This window comes from Quercus lobata, chromosome 1, assembly GCF_001633185.2.
Source record: "Quercus lobata isolate SW786 chromosome 1, ValleyOak3.0 Primary Assembly, whole genome shotgun sequence".
Taxonomy (NCBI): Eukaryota; Viridiplantae; Streptophyta; class Magnoliopsida; order Fagales; family Fagaceae; genus Quercus; species Quercus lobata.
This window is the reverse complement of record NC_044904.1, coordinates 5,604,341-5,620,500: the sequence shown is the minus strand read 5'-3', so window position 1 is coordinate 5,620,500 and position 16,160 is coordinate 5,604,341. Positions and strand designations below refer to the sequence as shown.

Sequence of the window (16,160 nt, the reverse complement as noted above, 5' to 3'; positions counted from 1 at the left end):
TGTGTGTCACTTGTTTCTCAAAAAAAAAAAAAAAAAAAATGCGTGTCACTTATTTCGAGTATAAATAGAGGCTCACGTGTGCTACTGTTTTTCCACCGTTCAAGCTTTGCTTGTGATTCTTTTCTTTTTTTTTTCTTTTTCTTTTTTGGGTTTGAGTTTGCACTTGGATTTGAGTGTTTTAGATTATGTTCCACTTTCTTTTACTAAATTTGGGTGCTTTGTGTTCTGGGTTTTCAATATAAGTACTACTTTTTATTCTTTTCATTTGCACTGAAATTCATACTGTTTTAGCAGTTTTTGATCTTTGTTCCTACTGAATTCTTGCATGTTCAAGGCCTTTGCGTTCTGGGATTTAAAGAAATATGGAAGGATTTTTGTTCTTTAAAACGTTGGTAATTTTTGCTGTCCTTGGTTTATGTCGTTATGCCATGGCCAAGGAATGCACAAACATTCTGACTAATGAATCAAGAAACACACTTCAATTCACTCTCTCGAATTTCAAGCCGCGAACCCACGCATAGTGCAAGATGATTATTTTATGGTGATTTTATTATTTATTATTTTTACAATTTAAACTAATTTAATAAAGAATAATGTATTTTGTAATCATATTTTTATTTATTATAAGAACAATCATAAATGTAATATAGGAACAATTATAAATCATAAATATAAATTTTGTCGTATCAAAATGAAGATAATACAATTTTTCTCAGAAATTCAAAAGATAAGTTAAAGAAAATATTCATTTTTTAATAAAATTTATTTATAACATTTTTTGAATCATTAAAAAGAATATAAAATTTGGAAATTATTCTTTTAGTTTTAAACAAACTGTGGGGTCACGATTCAGGGCCCAGGCCCAACAGGTATGGGGTTCTGGCCCAAGGAGCCCGAAACAATGAATTTGTAGAGAGTGAGTTACAGAACTAGGCCTTAACGAAGTGTATACTAGCTAAAATTGGGCCATGCAACAATTGAAAGTAAGAAAGCCCCCTTTCATGTCCATTAGATATTCAGTCCGAGGAGACGTGGGGGATATATATTAGTCCCTACTCAAAGGCTATGGTTCTAGTACTGTTCTTCTGTTCTCAGTTCCTCCTTTTTTCTCTCTTCTTCATGGGGACTCCCCTTTCTTATATAGCCCTCTTGAAGTCATCAGGGCCTTACATTTGTTGATCATCTGGACCTTCACTTGAGTGCATGTCCCATCGGATATCTCCCCCCTATCTTTCTGTGAGTTGTGGTAGCCAAGGCAACACTGTTTACTAGTCCTCTCCACATTAATGTGACCAGAAAAGTAGCTGCCATGCATTTAATGTGGCAGCTACAGCCTCACCCTTGTCATCCTACGCTTTCTTCATTCTTACGGGCTTGTGGGACTCATCCTTGTTACTAATGCTCGTTGGGGTGGATCCTTCTAACAGACAGAATGCATGTTTGAGCTATATTTGGTATGTCCAAGGAGACATTTCTCCTCGGACTGCCTTTTAAACATCTTCAGGCCCACAAGAATTGGGCTGGGAGCCCTTTTGGCACCCACGCCTTCTCCTCGGAGGTGGTCGAATTTTCCATACGGGACCCAAGGCCCATTGTATGATCTTGGGCCTTTGCCCCTACACAAACTTTCTCAAATCTTATTTTTTCTATCTGCAATCCAAAACACCGAAAAATATAACTTAGAAAATTAATAAAACTTAACAATGATTAATTTGACCAATTAGGAAAAAAATTTGTTGTAATTTCATCCACCCAAAACATATTATCAGATAAACAATTATTAGCAAAATCTAAGAATTAAAATTCTATATATGCATTGTCATAAAATAATAATAAGAATTAAAATAAAATTGTAAAAACTAAAATTTGTCACCCATCCGATTATTTTCGTTTGGTTAACCTTTACTTTTTTCTAAATAAATGGCATTATAGTGTACTTCTAATACAATTATTAAGAGTACTTTGTCCACCACAAAGGATTAAAGAATAAACAAAAATTAGTAAAGTCTTATAGTTTAACATCTAAATTGAGCACTTTAAAAAATCATGCTATGTAATAGAAGAAATATCAATTTACAATTGTAGGGCCGAGGAGCTTATGATCCGGCCCACGCTTTATCCGGGCTCAGGGCCCGTGCCGAGGAGGTAGTGTGCCGAGGATGAGTAATCAAAGGCCGAGGGGTTAAGGGGAACAGCTGAGGACGACCCTATCCTCGGCACTCTGAGATTTTGATGAGAAGAGCAACGTCTTAGTGAAGGCCCTCCCCAAATAGTCCCCTGAAGGGGATGTGAGTGGAATAGGGCCCACGTGGAGGTACGGTGCGAAATAGGTTCAAGGAAAATACGTCCCCTTCGCATTAAATGCACCGGCCAACGTCCTGATCATATTAATGAGAAAAGACGATTGGACGGTGTAACTTCGATCCTCGCAACTAATAGAAAGTAAGAGGGGACAACTGATGGGACAGGTACAGAAGTAAGCACCTGCCTGACCAACGAGTGGAGGGCTAGGATCAACCAAGAAGGACTATATAATGTAAAAGTTAGTGCACAAAGAGGGGGCTGGGAAAAATGGCCAAAAACTAGAGCCTCCCAGCCCGCCTCCAAGAGAAAGACTCCTAGGGCAAAGATGACTTAACCATGTATGGATATCACGAAAAACCCACCGTTTGGCAACCAAGGCCTAGCCTTTCAAACCCACGCTCTACAAATGATGTTGTTTGGGCCTTTTTACGTGCGAACCCAACACTGTTACGGTTCGTTACGAATCGTGCCCTTACAACAATAGATACCAAATTATCCAAATCATGCTATGTAATAGAATAATATTATATTTTTATATACCATATTAAAAAAAAATACTACTTTTGTGTTCGTGTGTTCTAATAAGTATCATTGTTTCCTAAAAAAAAAAACAAAAAAAAATAAAAAAAAAAAACTAAATCTCATTAACCCAAAGTAAAGTTTTAAGGAATATAAAAAATTATCAACCTAAAGCAGATATGCAAGAAAAATAAAAAAATACCAAAAATTTAAGAGAGAGAGAGAGAGAGAGAGAGAGAGAGAGAGAGAGAGAGAGAACCTTTTTGTTGTGAGGGAAAATTATGCATAGAATGAAAGAGATAGTGACAAATTTATAGTAAGAAGGTGTGAATAAGAAAAGACAAAAATAAAGGAAGATGAAGGGAAAGAGGAAGAGTGATATTAATTTCGTGTTCGTGTGTTTTAATAAGTAATAAGTATCACTGTTTCCTAAAAAAAAAAAAAAGAACAAAAAAAATTAAAAAACAAAACTAAATCGCATTAACCAAAAGTAAAGTTTTAAAGAATATAAAAAATTATCAACCTAAAGCAGATATGCAAGAAAAATAAAAAAATCACCAAAAATTTGAGAGAGAGAGAATCTTTTTGTTGTGAGGGAAAACTATGCATAAAATGAAAAAGATAGCGATAAATTTATAGTAAGAATGTGTGAATAAAAAAAGACAAAAATAAAGGAAGATGAAGGGAAAGAGGAAGAGGAAGAGTGATATTAATTTAGAGGGTAGTGGGGAGATGAAAAGGTAAGGGAGGGAGAAAGGTTGGAGAAGTGTAAATATTAAAAAAATAAATGTTAAAAACAATTATAGGAAAATTGGAAAAAAAAAGAGAGAAAAAGATAATGACATGGATGCTAATGTGACTTAACTAGAGCGTAACAACAATAAATGCTACGTTTCAGCTTTTAGAAATATATAAATATAGATGAAGTGTCTTTGGCCTGAGGAGTTGCATTGTTGTTTACTTGTGATGCAAATTATTGAGTGCTAGGCCCAAGCCCACTCTTGGATCCATTGTACCATCATTATTATACATACATTTATTGTACTATCTTATACTATTATATTGCAATTGTACTATTGTACTGTAGTATTGTGTATTCTAAATATAGTATTTATCATTGATCACTCATTCATTGATATGGTTTACAAATATTTTGAGTGGTGGGCTAAATGAGAAAGAATAAAATTACAAATTTTAAGCTTGTATGGAAATCAATGCCCTAATGAAAATAATGAGTCAAAGACATAGTTTATTGAGATGATAAGTTGTGATTGATGTAATATTACTTTCAAATGAATCAACTACTAAAACTAGTTTTATTGTGCATGAACAACAATATGCTAATTTAGTAATTACGACAAAGATTGTAATAAGTTATTTGCCACTACACAAATTGGAGAATGTTTGTTGCTATAATTGTAAATTTATAATAATTCAATAATAAATTGGAGAACAAAGAATTGGTGATAGATAAAAGAGACAAACAAGGAAATAATTGGATATACATCACTGTCAGTTTCTTTAAGACCTTCTCCCCTCTCCTTTGTGTGTTAAAAAAAAAAAAAAAAGGAAAGATATTCAGTTTTGATAAATTAACTATTGCCCCAAATTTTTTAGTTATTAAGAAATGATGAATTTATTCATTTAACCTTTAATATGCAGGGCAAACAGGTAGAATTATTAAATAGGAAATAGAGCAAATATCTAATTAAAAAAAATAGACCATTTACTATGATATCATGATAAATTATCAATTATCTCAAAAATATAAAAAATAGTGAATTTAATCATTTAATAATAAATTTTAACGTGCTTATAAGAGATGATCAGACTATAGAGAGCGCATGCATTCTCTCTTAAGTCTCATACAGAACCAGACAAAGTAAAGATCAACAATCTAAAGCCAGAGTTCTATTATATCAGTTCTTCCATAATTTTGTTTTCTCCCCTGTAGATAAACATTGAGATAAGCCTGCATGATATTTACCTGAATTTATTCACAATCACAAGTCAAGTTAATCTGTATACCAAACGCATCAAAGTTATTTTCATTCTTGATTTTGATCTTTATCCACACATTTAAAACTATATGATCACAAAAATGATCATTTGAAGTTGACATATTATTTCTCTTCATTCGTGTTACATAATTTTACAGGTCCAACAGTACACGTAACTTGTTGAACTTGAAAAAAGTAGCAAAATAGCAAGGAGGCAAGGGTACATATTGTAAAGGACCTCCCACTCTCCCACCAAACTAGTTAAGCTTGAATGTTAAAATAGACATTATAAAATTCATCCTTGAAGCTCATTAATGGTTGCAGAAGAAAATTCCTCTGAGCCCCTTTTGCCACAAAGCTGACAGGATGATACTCACTTAGTCCCTTTTCCATTACAAAGCTAGCAGCCTGATTAAAATTGGCACCTGATGAGCGTGACTTGCAGCCGAGCCTCATGATTGTACCTGTACGGTATTTCTCACCACTATTATGCACAAAGCAACCCTTGTAGCCTTCTGACTCCAATGATACTGTCCCAGGCCTTCCATCCAATCCTGCAACCACCCGGAAAACAGAAGAACCACCGCGAACAGGAGAGGCTGCAACTTGAACTTGTTTATCTTTGCCTTTGGTCGCCACAACCATTCCTGGATAATCGAATGGTTCTAACATGACTGACTTGTTGATAGCATCTTTAAGTGTCAAAAACTTTGGAGGAGGTGAGTCAGTTAGGATGAGTCTGAAAGTGGCTCTAACAGCAGAAGTGTTGAAAGGTGGAGGTGTTTTTTCCATTGTAAGTGATTTTATTGAGTTGGTTAAGACAACACTTGAGTTTGCAGACCCTTGAGAAAGTGAAACCAAATAAGCATTGTAGGCAGCAGGGATTGGAGTTATCCAGTCTGACAAAGACTTAGCTGATCCAGTTTTGATGTCGAAGTCTCTAGTGGTGTGACCCGCAAGCAGATAAGGGCCATAAAGTATGGCCTTAAGAGAAGCATACTCAGGCCGGTCATCTGAATTTTATTAGATAGAATTAGTAAGTAATATATCATCTGTAATATTTCTGTTGCTATTCAGAAAAATTTACAAAAGTTAAGGAAGAAAAATGGTATGCTTGGAATCAGGATTTGCATAAATTGTTTAAGTGGACTATTCGCAATGAAAATACCTCTAATATCGTCTGTTCTCAAATTAATGGGCAGCTGAAGTGTTAGTTTGTCACCGGGTCCCCATTTTCTAGTGACCGATAGGAAATTACCTGCATCATGAATGAAATAAGCAAGAAATGGTCACCCCCCAAGGAACTCTACAGTTTGTACACATGATAGAGTTGGAAAGGATTTGATCATCATAATAAATAAAAGATTAAACAATAAAATGGCGACTGTAGAAATATGCCAAGACCTTTCTTTGCTTTTTGATCTGTTCATTCTTTAGAAAATAAGGTAGCAGAGAGAGAGAGAGAGAGAGAGAGAGAGAGAGAGTTGATCCACACCTGGAGCTGGTACAGTCAAACTCTGAGCATTTATTGATGCCTTAGCATTGCTTGTCCAAATTGGTATCCTCAAGTTCAAGGTAGAGGATTGGCCTGCCCCCTGCAGTTCGTTTTTTAATTAATCAGTCACCTTCACACTTAATTAGTACTTTGAAAACAAAGCATATGTTTTTCAGTCTCCACATTCTAACCCTAAGCTCTATATCAGATGGTTCAAGTACTTTTTTAACACAACATAACTGATGGTCAGCTTAGATGTTGTCTTTGTTATGCTCTCCTTTATTGTCAATACCAGTACCGTCATATGTGATCTTTGGGATTTATTAAAGGATGAGTGTTTGTCTATGCATTCACAACTCGTGTTGCTTGAGCAGTGGCGTGTGTGGCTTGTGTGCATGTGGACGTGCGTGTGTGAGAGAGAGAGAAAGAGAGTGTGGTGCGCTTGAATTAGTTTGGAAAGTTGTGGACCTAGTCACATGTAGTTCTTTCACTTTAAATCTTTCAAGAGGAGTTTCATAGGTAATATTATGGAAGTAATGTCACATGTTATGAAAAAAATAGTGAATTGAAGTTCAATTTGGAAGTACTAAGAATTTGATCAGGAAACTAATCTGAACCAGAAAAATTAAAAAGGAAAGTGAACAATGTTTTTGCAATGAAAATAGTCCAAGTTTCAAAGAACCATCACTAGATATATAGCTTTTAGTGTCCTACTTCCACTCAAGTCAGATTTATCACTAGATATATCTTTTAGTTTTGATATTTAACAATTTTCTTTTTCTTTGTTTCACTAAGTGTTGTCAAGAGGAAAATATTTTCAACAGTGGTATCTAGGTATAAAAAATTAACTGTGACCAGTACCTTCACTGAAGAAAATGTGAATGTCACTCGAAGGTATGGATCTGAGGAAACAACAGGAAGAACTGTCTGATTGAGCAAAATTTGTCCAGATTCCCAATTAAATGAGCTTGATATGTACTGGATGATGTAAAGAGCTGGACCCTTTACTTTATCTTCAAAATATATTGAATCTCCTAGCTTCGAGAATGATTCAGTTGCTACAGAAGCAGAAAGATTAAAAACTTATTAGATCAATGGAACTTAAAAGAGATATAACATGAGATTGCTATAATAATATGAGGAAAATCTATATGAGTTAAAAATTGACAATCAAATCCATACCTGTGCCATAGCAACACCACATAGAGTCAAACGGTGTTCCCCATCCATGGTAGGAGACGGCCTTGGAAGCTCCATGACCTAGTGGGATCATGTAAATCATCACTCCAGGTTCTGTCCCTCTTTGGATGCTTAGAACACCATTTGTCAAGGCACGCTCATAATGATCTGCATATGCCACTTCTTTGGTCCATGTAAACAGGTGGCGAGAGACCTACAAAAGGTCACCAATGCATGCTAATCTAATTATATTTACATTTACCAGGGTAGTGTATCTCAGAAAAACAAAAGGGCCATGCATACACAAATGTCAAAGGGAATCCAACCTTCGATGTAAATGTGTAAATTTTTATATAGCTGCAAATCGGCTTTCAAAAGAGCAATTAATAAAGAATTCTATTTTAATTTAAACAATATACCTTCAACATGTTATAAGTTGTGCACGATTCTTCAGTTTCAGTGTCTAGGGTATCTGCCAATCGCTTCGGGTCAGTCCTGTTCATATGTTAAAAAGATGCACATGAGGTTTCATATTTACTTTATAGCATATGGTGCTTAGTTCACCGGAGATAAATTGCAATATTGACTAATATTAATACCAGAATTCTGACTCTGATGTCCCCCCTGTGGCATAGATGTGTGAAGAGTTCACAACGTCCATGAAGTACGTCCCTATTGCCTGGCACAAAAAATTTTGAATGAACATTACAAATCTTTTGAGAAAAATTCATAACCATATTTTTAGCATAAGGTAAAGCCTCAGAAGAACTGTATCGCCTCTAAAGTGACAAAAACAAAGACAAAATAGTGAAGGATCAAAATGTCTCAACAAGAAAGGTGAAAAGACCAATTGAACAGGAGTGCAGCATCAAACCAACAACCAAAATAAAAAGGGGGAAGGGAGAGGTAAAAAAGTGCATATAGTGATTCAGCATAAGCATATGCAGTAGAAATATATAAGGCTTTGTCAAGTACCATAGTTCAGATTATTTATAACTCAGTTTACCTTATAAAGTGGATCACCAGTGACTTCATACCGCATTTGAGATCCAATAACAATTGGGATATGTGTGTTGGTATGAAATCCAGATATGTCATCAGCCTAAATGTGAAAGAATGAATTTTTGTCAAATAATAGTAACTTAGAAAAGTGTGGAAGTCTGAATATGGAATAACATAGAAACTAGAATATGAATAAATTCAGAAGAACAGCTTTAAACTGTATAAGCATAGGTGATGTAATTTTGAGAGAAGCGTAAAATCTGTATGGTATTCTGTGAAAAGAAGAATGTATGCAGTACTCAGTAATTCATCCGTACATTTAACACCATCCTTTTGTATTTCAATTTCAAATCAGATGGTAAATAATATTACTTAGAATCAGTGACGGAGCTAGGATTTTAGTCTAGAGGGGGCAAAATTAAAAAAACAATATTAAAAGTAAAAATAATCTAAAAAATATTAATCAATAATAATAACAAAACAATGGTAAGAAAATATGAATATATTTCATGGTATTAAAATAAATAAACAAAAATAACCAATTCATAGTCATACCTACAACAAATTTTACAAATTGATGTGGTAAAAATGTGAGTAGTGTTACTTAAACAATGAATATATGTTTGAAACTATTTTTTGTGATTGGTGAGATGCTAATTTGTAAGACATAAGTAGTAAAATTTGTAATATTTCTAGCATCACTTAATAATAAAATGCTGTGAAATGTATCACAGTGAAAATGGTGAAAATAAAGATATTAAATAAAAAAAGAAAAAGTAGTGAAATAGGTGCAAGACAGACAAAAACTGCTTATGATAATAGTGAAATGGTGAAAAGGTTATCTGGTTTGGTCTTTAGGAATAAATTTTTCTTCCTTTCTTTTTCTTGGGTCACTTTCAAGTGGGTGTCCTTTTTTTTTTCTTTTTCTTTTTTTCTCAATGTCTCAGGCACTAACTAGAGTAGACTACATATGCAAGAATGTTTTAGGAGTCAGAGGGGGCAGGTGCCCCCCTCGCCCCCCTCTGGCTCCGCCCCTGCTTAGAATCAACAAAAATTTAGAGACAAAAAAGTGGGACAAAATAATTGCTGCCAATGTGATTTATTAAAGATTTCTTTTGCTCCAGAAGTGAAGTGAATGATAGGCCAGTAGTAAACTGAATATTACTAATCTAGAATTGAAATAAAGGCAAGGACAGACAGAATAAATCCAGCTTCAAAGATTCACATATTGGAACACTGGATCAACATAAAATTGAATCTCCTTTTTTCTGTTAAGGATCCATAGCCAACCCAAAACAAATTTGGGAATAAAGCTAGGTTGTTGTATTTTTTTTGAACATCATAAATACTCTATTAACAAGAATACAAGAAGAGTTTAGCTCCCATTACAACCTTCAAACAAAAAATTTCAGCTCACATCTTCCCTTCCTTAAAATCGTAACACTTCAAATAATGGTCAGATATATTACTTCCTACTTCAATAAATAGTGTTCTTTACAAAACATTGTTAGTCTTACTATCAATTTCAATATGTTCATAATGATTTTTAATTTTAAAGGCTTTGAATTTTTGCAAAAAAGATAGGAATTCAATGGATCCTCAAATGGAATCATGTATGTTTGAAGGGAATTAAAGCGTGAATGCACACACATATGCAATCTGGAACATAACCAATAGAGCTTATTATAAAAGAACAAAATATCAATCCTGCAACCTCCCACAAAAAGTTGAAGCAACAATACCATTAGATGACAAGGCCACTCATTTCTACTTTGAACCTAAGATAACTATTTCAGAATTTTGTGTATTTCCAGAGGAGACAGCATTCTCTAAAGTAACAAAGTCTCAATTTACTGCTGGAAGTTTGTTATATGCCAAAATGCACTATACTTAGCCAACAGAAAATAAGGATTACCTGTACTGCAAGGAGTCCTAGAAAGCAGGGTTTGTCAAATAAATGAGCCAATATCAAATGCCTTGGATCTCTCTGCACATAATAAAATGAAAGACTTATATTAGAACCAAAAGATCAGAATGACACAGGTACCATGAAAGCAAAAGAAACAACATGCTACCAGAAAGACATTAATGGAAATCTAATCAAACAAAGAAAACTACACTTTCCACAATTCATGTCATATTAGGCAAACTTCTGATGTAACGATGGTAACATTTCAAAATGTTACTCATTCATATCCTTAGTGGCTATTAGATAATGAAAATGAGGCTATTTTCATTTAAGGCAACAGTTCTTGCTCGGTACCCTCACACAAAAAAATCCAAAGAACAAGTTCTGTAACAATTGCAAATTGAAATAATTACCAGGTAGAAAACAATCTTCTATTTCTCTTGCTACATATCTCAACCAAGTACAGAACTAATATCAAGTACTTAAATTTGAAGTATTTATTAGAGGAGCTAATACACAGAGATGAATTTACTTACCGTAATGGTATATAACCTGTAAAGGAGATCATTCATGCCACCAAATTCTTCATTAAGTGATGTATAGTGCCTTTCTATACTGTACTTTGTTACCACATTCTGAACCCGTTTGTAAAAATAGTCAACCATCCATGTCACCATTTTTAAAGCGTGAGCATTTTCACCAAATGTATGTTGATCAAGTAGGCCTGCCAAGATCTGTCAAAGTAGAAAAGTTGAAAGCTAATTGTACAACAATTTTGAGGCCAAATATATCATTTCCATCTTGTAAAGCAACAGAAGTAGATTCTACCTTGTGAATCGTGTAATATGGAGCCCAAACAGGCTTTATAGCTTCAACACGATCAAAGAACTCAGACGGAAAAGCAGAAAGATATCCGGTGCCAATTTTCTCCTGGCAGGCAGATAAAGCATTCACCACTGCTGTCATTCTCTGTCTAATGGTTTCATTGTGAGTGCTAGCCCACATTTTTGCTGTTGCACTCAAGAAATGCCCTTCAAGATAATTTAAAAAAAAAAAAAAATCTTGTTATTCATTGTAAACATTAAAGATAAAATGTCAGATATTTAAATTGCATCTTAGATAGAGATATTAAAATTCCTTCTGATTGGGGGTTCGGCTTCATGGATCTTTTTATGCTACTCATCCTTACCTTGGATCATATCCCTAGTTACTTTCTTTAAACTTTAGAATAATGTGAACCAATGTGCCAAATTCCACCCACTAAAGAAAAAAAATAGCTAATTTTTTTTTTTGATAACAAGATTAAAACCAACCTACAAAATGACCCCGAAGTTCTTCACTTGGGTCTTCCCACCCCCCATATGGCTTCCCAGGTGTTGGCAAACCGGCCGTCTTCCTAAAGCTCCAAACCAAGTTATCCACATTCAACATCAACAGGTACTCCAAATTCGTTTGCTGTGCTTGCCAATGCATTGAATTTGGAGCCAATCTCACAGCATGCAACGACACTTCCTGGAGAATGTCATTGGAGACATTAAACACAGCTTTATTTTTCATTTTTTGATACATTATATCCCAACCCCGTTTATCTACGGTGTTGGATGCCAAATTTGACCAAGCCGAATTGTCAGTTGGTGTCAAATGCATTTCATGCTGCTTGTTAGTAGAGAAGAGGTGGGATCGAAGTGTGTGTGACAGTGATGCTAGTTCTGGTCTTGATATATCAGTAGGAATGTTTGTGCACTCCTTAGCCATGACATAGGGACATAAACCAAGGACAACAAAAACGACAGACATTTTAAAGAACAAAAAACCCTTCATGTTTATTCAAAAGCCTCGAACTTGGAAGGATTGAATAAGAACAAAGGTTAAAACAGAAAAAACGTTCGACTAAGATAAAGAAAAGACTAAAAAGCAAATGCTTGGACAGTCATGAAAAGCACAAGCACACTTAGGCCCTATTTATACTCGAAATAAAATCCCACATTAGAAACATAACAACTTAAAACAAACAAGTGTACAACGATAGATTATCTATTGTTAGATAAAGTGAGCCTGTCAAATTGTAGACAAACATGAAGGGTTATCTATTGTTACCCAAATACTCGGATAGATCAGTTTGGACTAGCAATCTTTGGATTCGTTCTTAAATGATTCTTCGACGACCAAATCAGCATCTCAAAATAAAATTAGATTTACATCCAACTAATTCATGAAAATGTTGTGAAGTTTTGTCGTGCCCAACTTTCTTTTTATTGTAACCACATGCTGAAATGGAAAAAAAGCTATAAATTTTTTAAGACAAACTTCCCAAGTCATTTGTGAGAGCTGAGAATGAAAAATCGAACCGTGTTTGAGGATTATTATTATTATTATTTTGAATTTCCAAACTTTTAGGTGCATTTGTTTCTGCAAGGATTTTGGGCTTAGATTACGTTTGCTATTCACGTACATGTACAAGGAAGTGTTTATTGACGTGTGTACTTGCACACATTTGTGTAGCAACTGAAAATGTGGGTTCAAACTATGATTTCAGTTTGAAATTGTGGTTTGAACCCACATTTTTAGTTGCATAACAAATTTGTGCAAGTACACATGTAGTTGCATAACAAATGTGTGCTCACGTGTCGTGTATGTAATAAGTTTTAGCCAATGCATTTGTATCTATACTAGCTAGACTCACTATAGGTGTTTTGTGCGTGCAATAAATTTTTTTTTTTTTCTATTTTTATTATTTTAGGTTTAGTGAAATAATGTTTAAAAGTGAGATAAAGACAGTTTCCTACTTTTTAGGATTTTGATAAAATTTTGAAAGCTTGCAACTTTAAAAATTCTTTTAAAAATAGTAAATTACTCTTTTAACCAGATTGTGTTTTCAAATTTAAAATTATTGAACTAAAAGATATGAGTTATTTTAAAGAGTTTAAGAATTTGTGTGAGGGTATTTTAGTACGTAAAATGTTGAAAATCAAACAAAGAATCATGTTATTAATAGTATAGATGGAGATAATAAAAGGGTTTATCTAATTCAGAAAATTAAAATTAAAATGATTTATCACAAAGTTGTTATCAATTCTGTTTTGGTTGGAACGGTCGTGAAATTCCATATTGATTAGTTAACTAGTAGGAATTATCCCTATATTTTAGGTTGGTTTACATTCCGTCTCATTCAATATTGTTAATGATTTTGACCCATATGTAAACAAACATTAAACTGTTTTTGTTAGTCTTTTGTTTTTATTTTTATTTTTTATTTCGTTCTTAAAATATGAATTTTGAGTTTGAATGTTTGATTAGATATTCTCAATCTAATTCCAGTACAAATCTTTAGAGTGTGATGCTCATATTTTTACTAAAACAATCAAAGTCCAATCTCTTCCTCTCCATACCCTCCCTTAACAGTTACCATGGCTTTTGAGTGGAGTTGTGGTGTGCTTTTATGTTGCAACCCCTTTCCCTCTCCCTTGTGTATGTTTGTTTGTTTCTCAAAAAAGAAAAATGAAAAAGCTCTAGAAGACATGGAAGAATATTATTTCAACCTTATCCACCAAATGCAAAAAATGAGACAAATCTAGGGAAATGATCCCCAACCATTGAGGGGATCTTATCTTAAAATAATGGATTATTAATATGTAACGAATGAAAATGCTAGAGATACAAAATTTTTTATAAAATTTTTTACAAATTGCTGACGTAGTGAGTGATTGTTGGTAAATAAAAAAGTGATGTTATTGATGGGCCTAGATGAGAACCAGTAAGAAGTTGGCTACATTAGCATTACTCTTATAACCGATGTAATGATTGTGTTAAGAATGTTTCAACTTTCAACTTTATCAATCAAATGGAAGGATGAGATAAGCGTAGGAAAAGGATCCCTCCCATTAAAGGGATCTTAACCTGAAATAAAGGAACCTTTATTCTTTAATGAGATATTATAACTGATGAAATGATGATATTAAGAACGTGTATTATTTGATTTTGAATTGATAATTTAAAGTGGTATAAAACTTTGTAATAATGACCTAGATATATTTAGGTTGTTTTAGAAATATATATTACCAAAATAGTGTTAAGTTCAAAATGGTACTCTGAAATAGATCCATACCAAAATATCTCATTCTAATATAAATTAACCGAAATAATCATCTATATCTTTCTTTGATAATTTAAAGTGGTATAAAACTTTGTAATAAAGATTGTGGTGGGCCTTTTTGTATTCTGGGCTTGACTATTCATACTGTATTGTGGTCCGATAGTTCTGGGGTGAGAGAGTCGAGATTGCACAACTGAAACCCACCTTAAGCGAGCTTGTGCACAAGCTAAGACCCCCTTATAGAGATCTTGATCACGTGTCCACGGTAGGGGATGCTGTCATAAAAATGTTATGACAGGAGGGACATAATATAACATGGTAATAAAAAGAGGCATTCTAACTAAAATGCTTGCTATCAACCAAAGATAATATTTAAACAACTTTGCAATAGGAAAAACGTGATAATATGAGTATGGCAGAAATAAGTTAGCAACAAAAAAAAAATGTTAATGCTTAACCAATCATGATAAGAGAGGGGAAGGGGATTACTCTACTAAACTTGGTTCCTTAGCAGATTTAAGTCCAAGGAGGGAACCAATCTCCAATGTGGGCAACGTCACAGGGAAATCTTGTCATGAAAATTGCCCACTTTGGAAGAATGGACCTAAGTGGCTTAATCTCGAATCCTTTAACTTGCTAGAGAGTAGGCTATTGAGAAGGAGATAAGGGAGTAGCCTATTGGTGCATGCCTTATCACACTTTAGTTTTTCTCACTTCACTTCCTACTCTCTTATTTATTTATTTATTTTTTTATCCTCTATGTTTTTCTCTGCTTTCTATTTCTCTTTTCTATCTATGTTTCCTGCTATTCTTCCTCGTTTTCCCCCCATTGTTGTTCACTATTCTTCCTCAATTGCTTTTGGCCTGTTGTGGGTGTCCTTCCCTAGCCACCCACTAGTCTACTGGCTGCCCAGCCACCATCACCACCTTGTGTTGGAATGGATCGGATAGAACCAAAGTTTTATTGAGATAGACAAGCGTGCTAATCAATCTGACCAGGCGAGATTTATGCGTATAAGGGTTGAACTTCCAGTTGACAAGCCTCTACGGAGAGGAGGTAACGTTGTGGGTATGGAAGGAGATAAATATTGGGTCAACTTCAAATATGAAAGGCTCCCAACGTTTTGCTTCTTCTGTGGTAAGATGGGTCATGATCTGAAGCACTGTAATGCTTGCTTGGATGGGCAGAATGTCACGCATCAATATGGAGAATGGTTAAGGGCGAATGGCTCTGCTAAGGGCGGAAACAATGGATCAAAGAGCTTTTCTTTCAACAATCACAGTACCGGTAGTGAAAATCAAGGCAATGCAAAAGGCCAAACTCTTGAGAATGAGCCCCAAAATACTCCGGCATCGGAAGGCAGAGAAAGCACCAGTCATGGCAGTGTGCAAGATTCAAAAAATTCAAAAAATTTGAAATCTTCTTGCATGTCCGATCAGGTATGGGGTGGTGACGTGTTGGGCAGCTCAGAGTGTCAGAGAGCAGAAAGTGGGATCAGATTTGACATTTTGAAGACAGAGGAGCGGGTCCAGAGGCAAGAAGTGGTCTCACGTGATAGAGAGCCTACACCATCCCCTATGGAAGTCTCTGGAACGTGGGAAAGTGAAGGTGAAGTGTTATCCAAAATGGGCCAAAATGCTCAGAAAAGTATGAGTGAC

The 16,160-nt window shown here is 34.6% G+C and overlaps 1 protein-coding gene across 1 annotated transcript; it reads right to left on the bottom strand.

Annotated features, from left to right (window-relative positions):
- Window positions 1-4,960: 4,960 nt before the first annotated feature.
- Window positions 4,961-12,228, bottom strand: LOC115975922. Its single transcript, XM_031096983.1, has 12 exons — window positions 11,722-12,228; window positions 11,237-11,439; window positions 10,945-11,142; window positions 10,415-10,486; window positions 8,504-8,599; window positions 8,097-8,176; window positions 7,917-7,992; window positions 7,501-7,711; window positions 7,180-7,376; window positions 6,319-6,418; window positions 5,992-6,081; window positions 4,961-5,836 (listed from the first exon to the last, which is right to left on the bottom strand). Exons 1-12 carry the CDS (start codon window positions 12,203-12,205, stop codon window positions 5,085-5,087), a joined length of 2,559 nt encoding a protein of 852 aa, XP_030952843.1. The 5' UTR covers window positions 12,206-12,228; the 3' UTR covers window positions 4,961-5,084.
- Window positions 12,229-16,160: the final 3,932 nt, after the last annotated feature.

What these genes read in the sequence shown, in the direction of transcription:
- LOC115975922 (XM_031096983.1), bottom strand. Translation starts at nt 12,205, where the DNA reads ATGTCTGTCGTTTTTGTTGTCCTTGGTTTATGTCCCTATGTCATGGCT. An exon ending in CTGGTGATCCACTTTATAAG is followed by an intron (nt 8,177 to 8,503) that starts GTAAACTGAGTT and finishes TTTTTGTGCCAG; the next exon opens with GCAATAGGGACGTACTTCAT. An exon ending in ACATCAGAGTCAGAATTCTG is followed by an intron (nt 7,993 to 8,096) that starts GTATTAATATTA and finishes ACATATGAACAG; the next exon opens with GACTGACCCGAAGCGATTGG.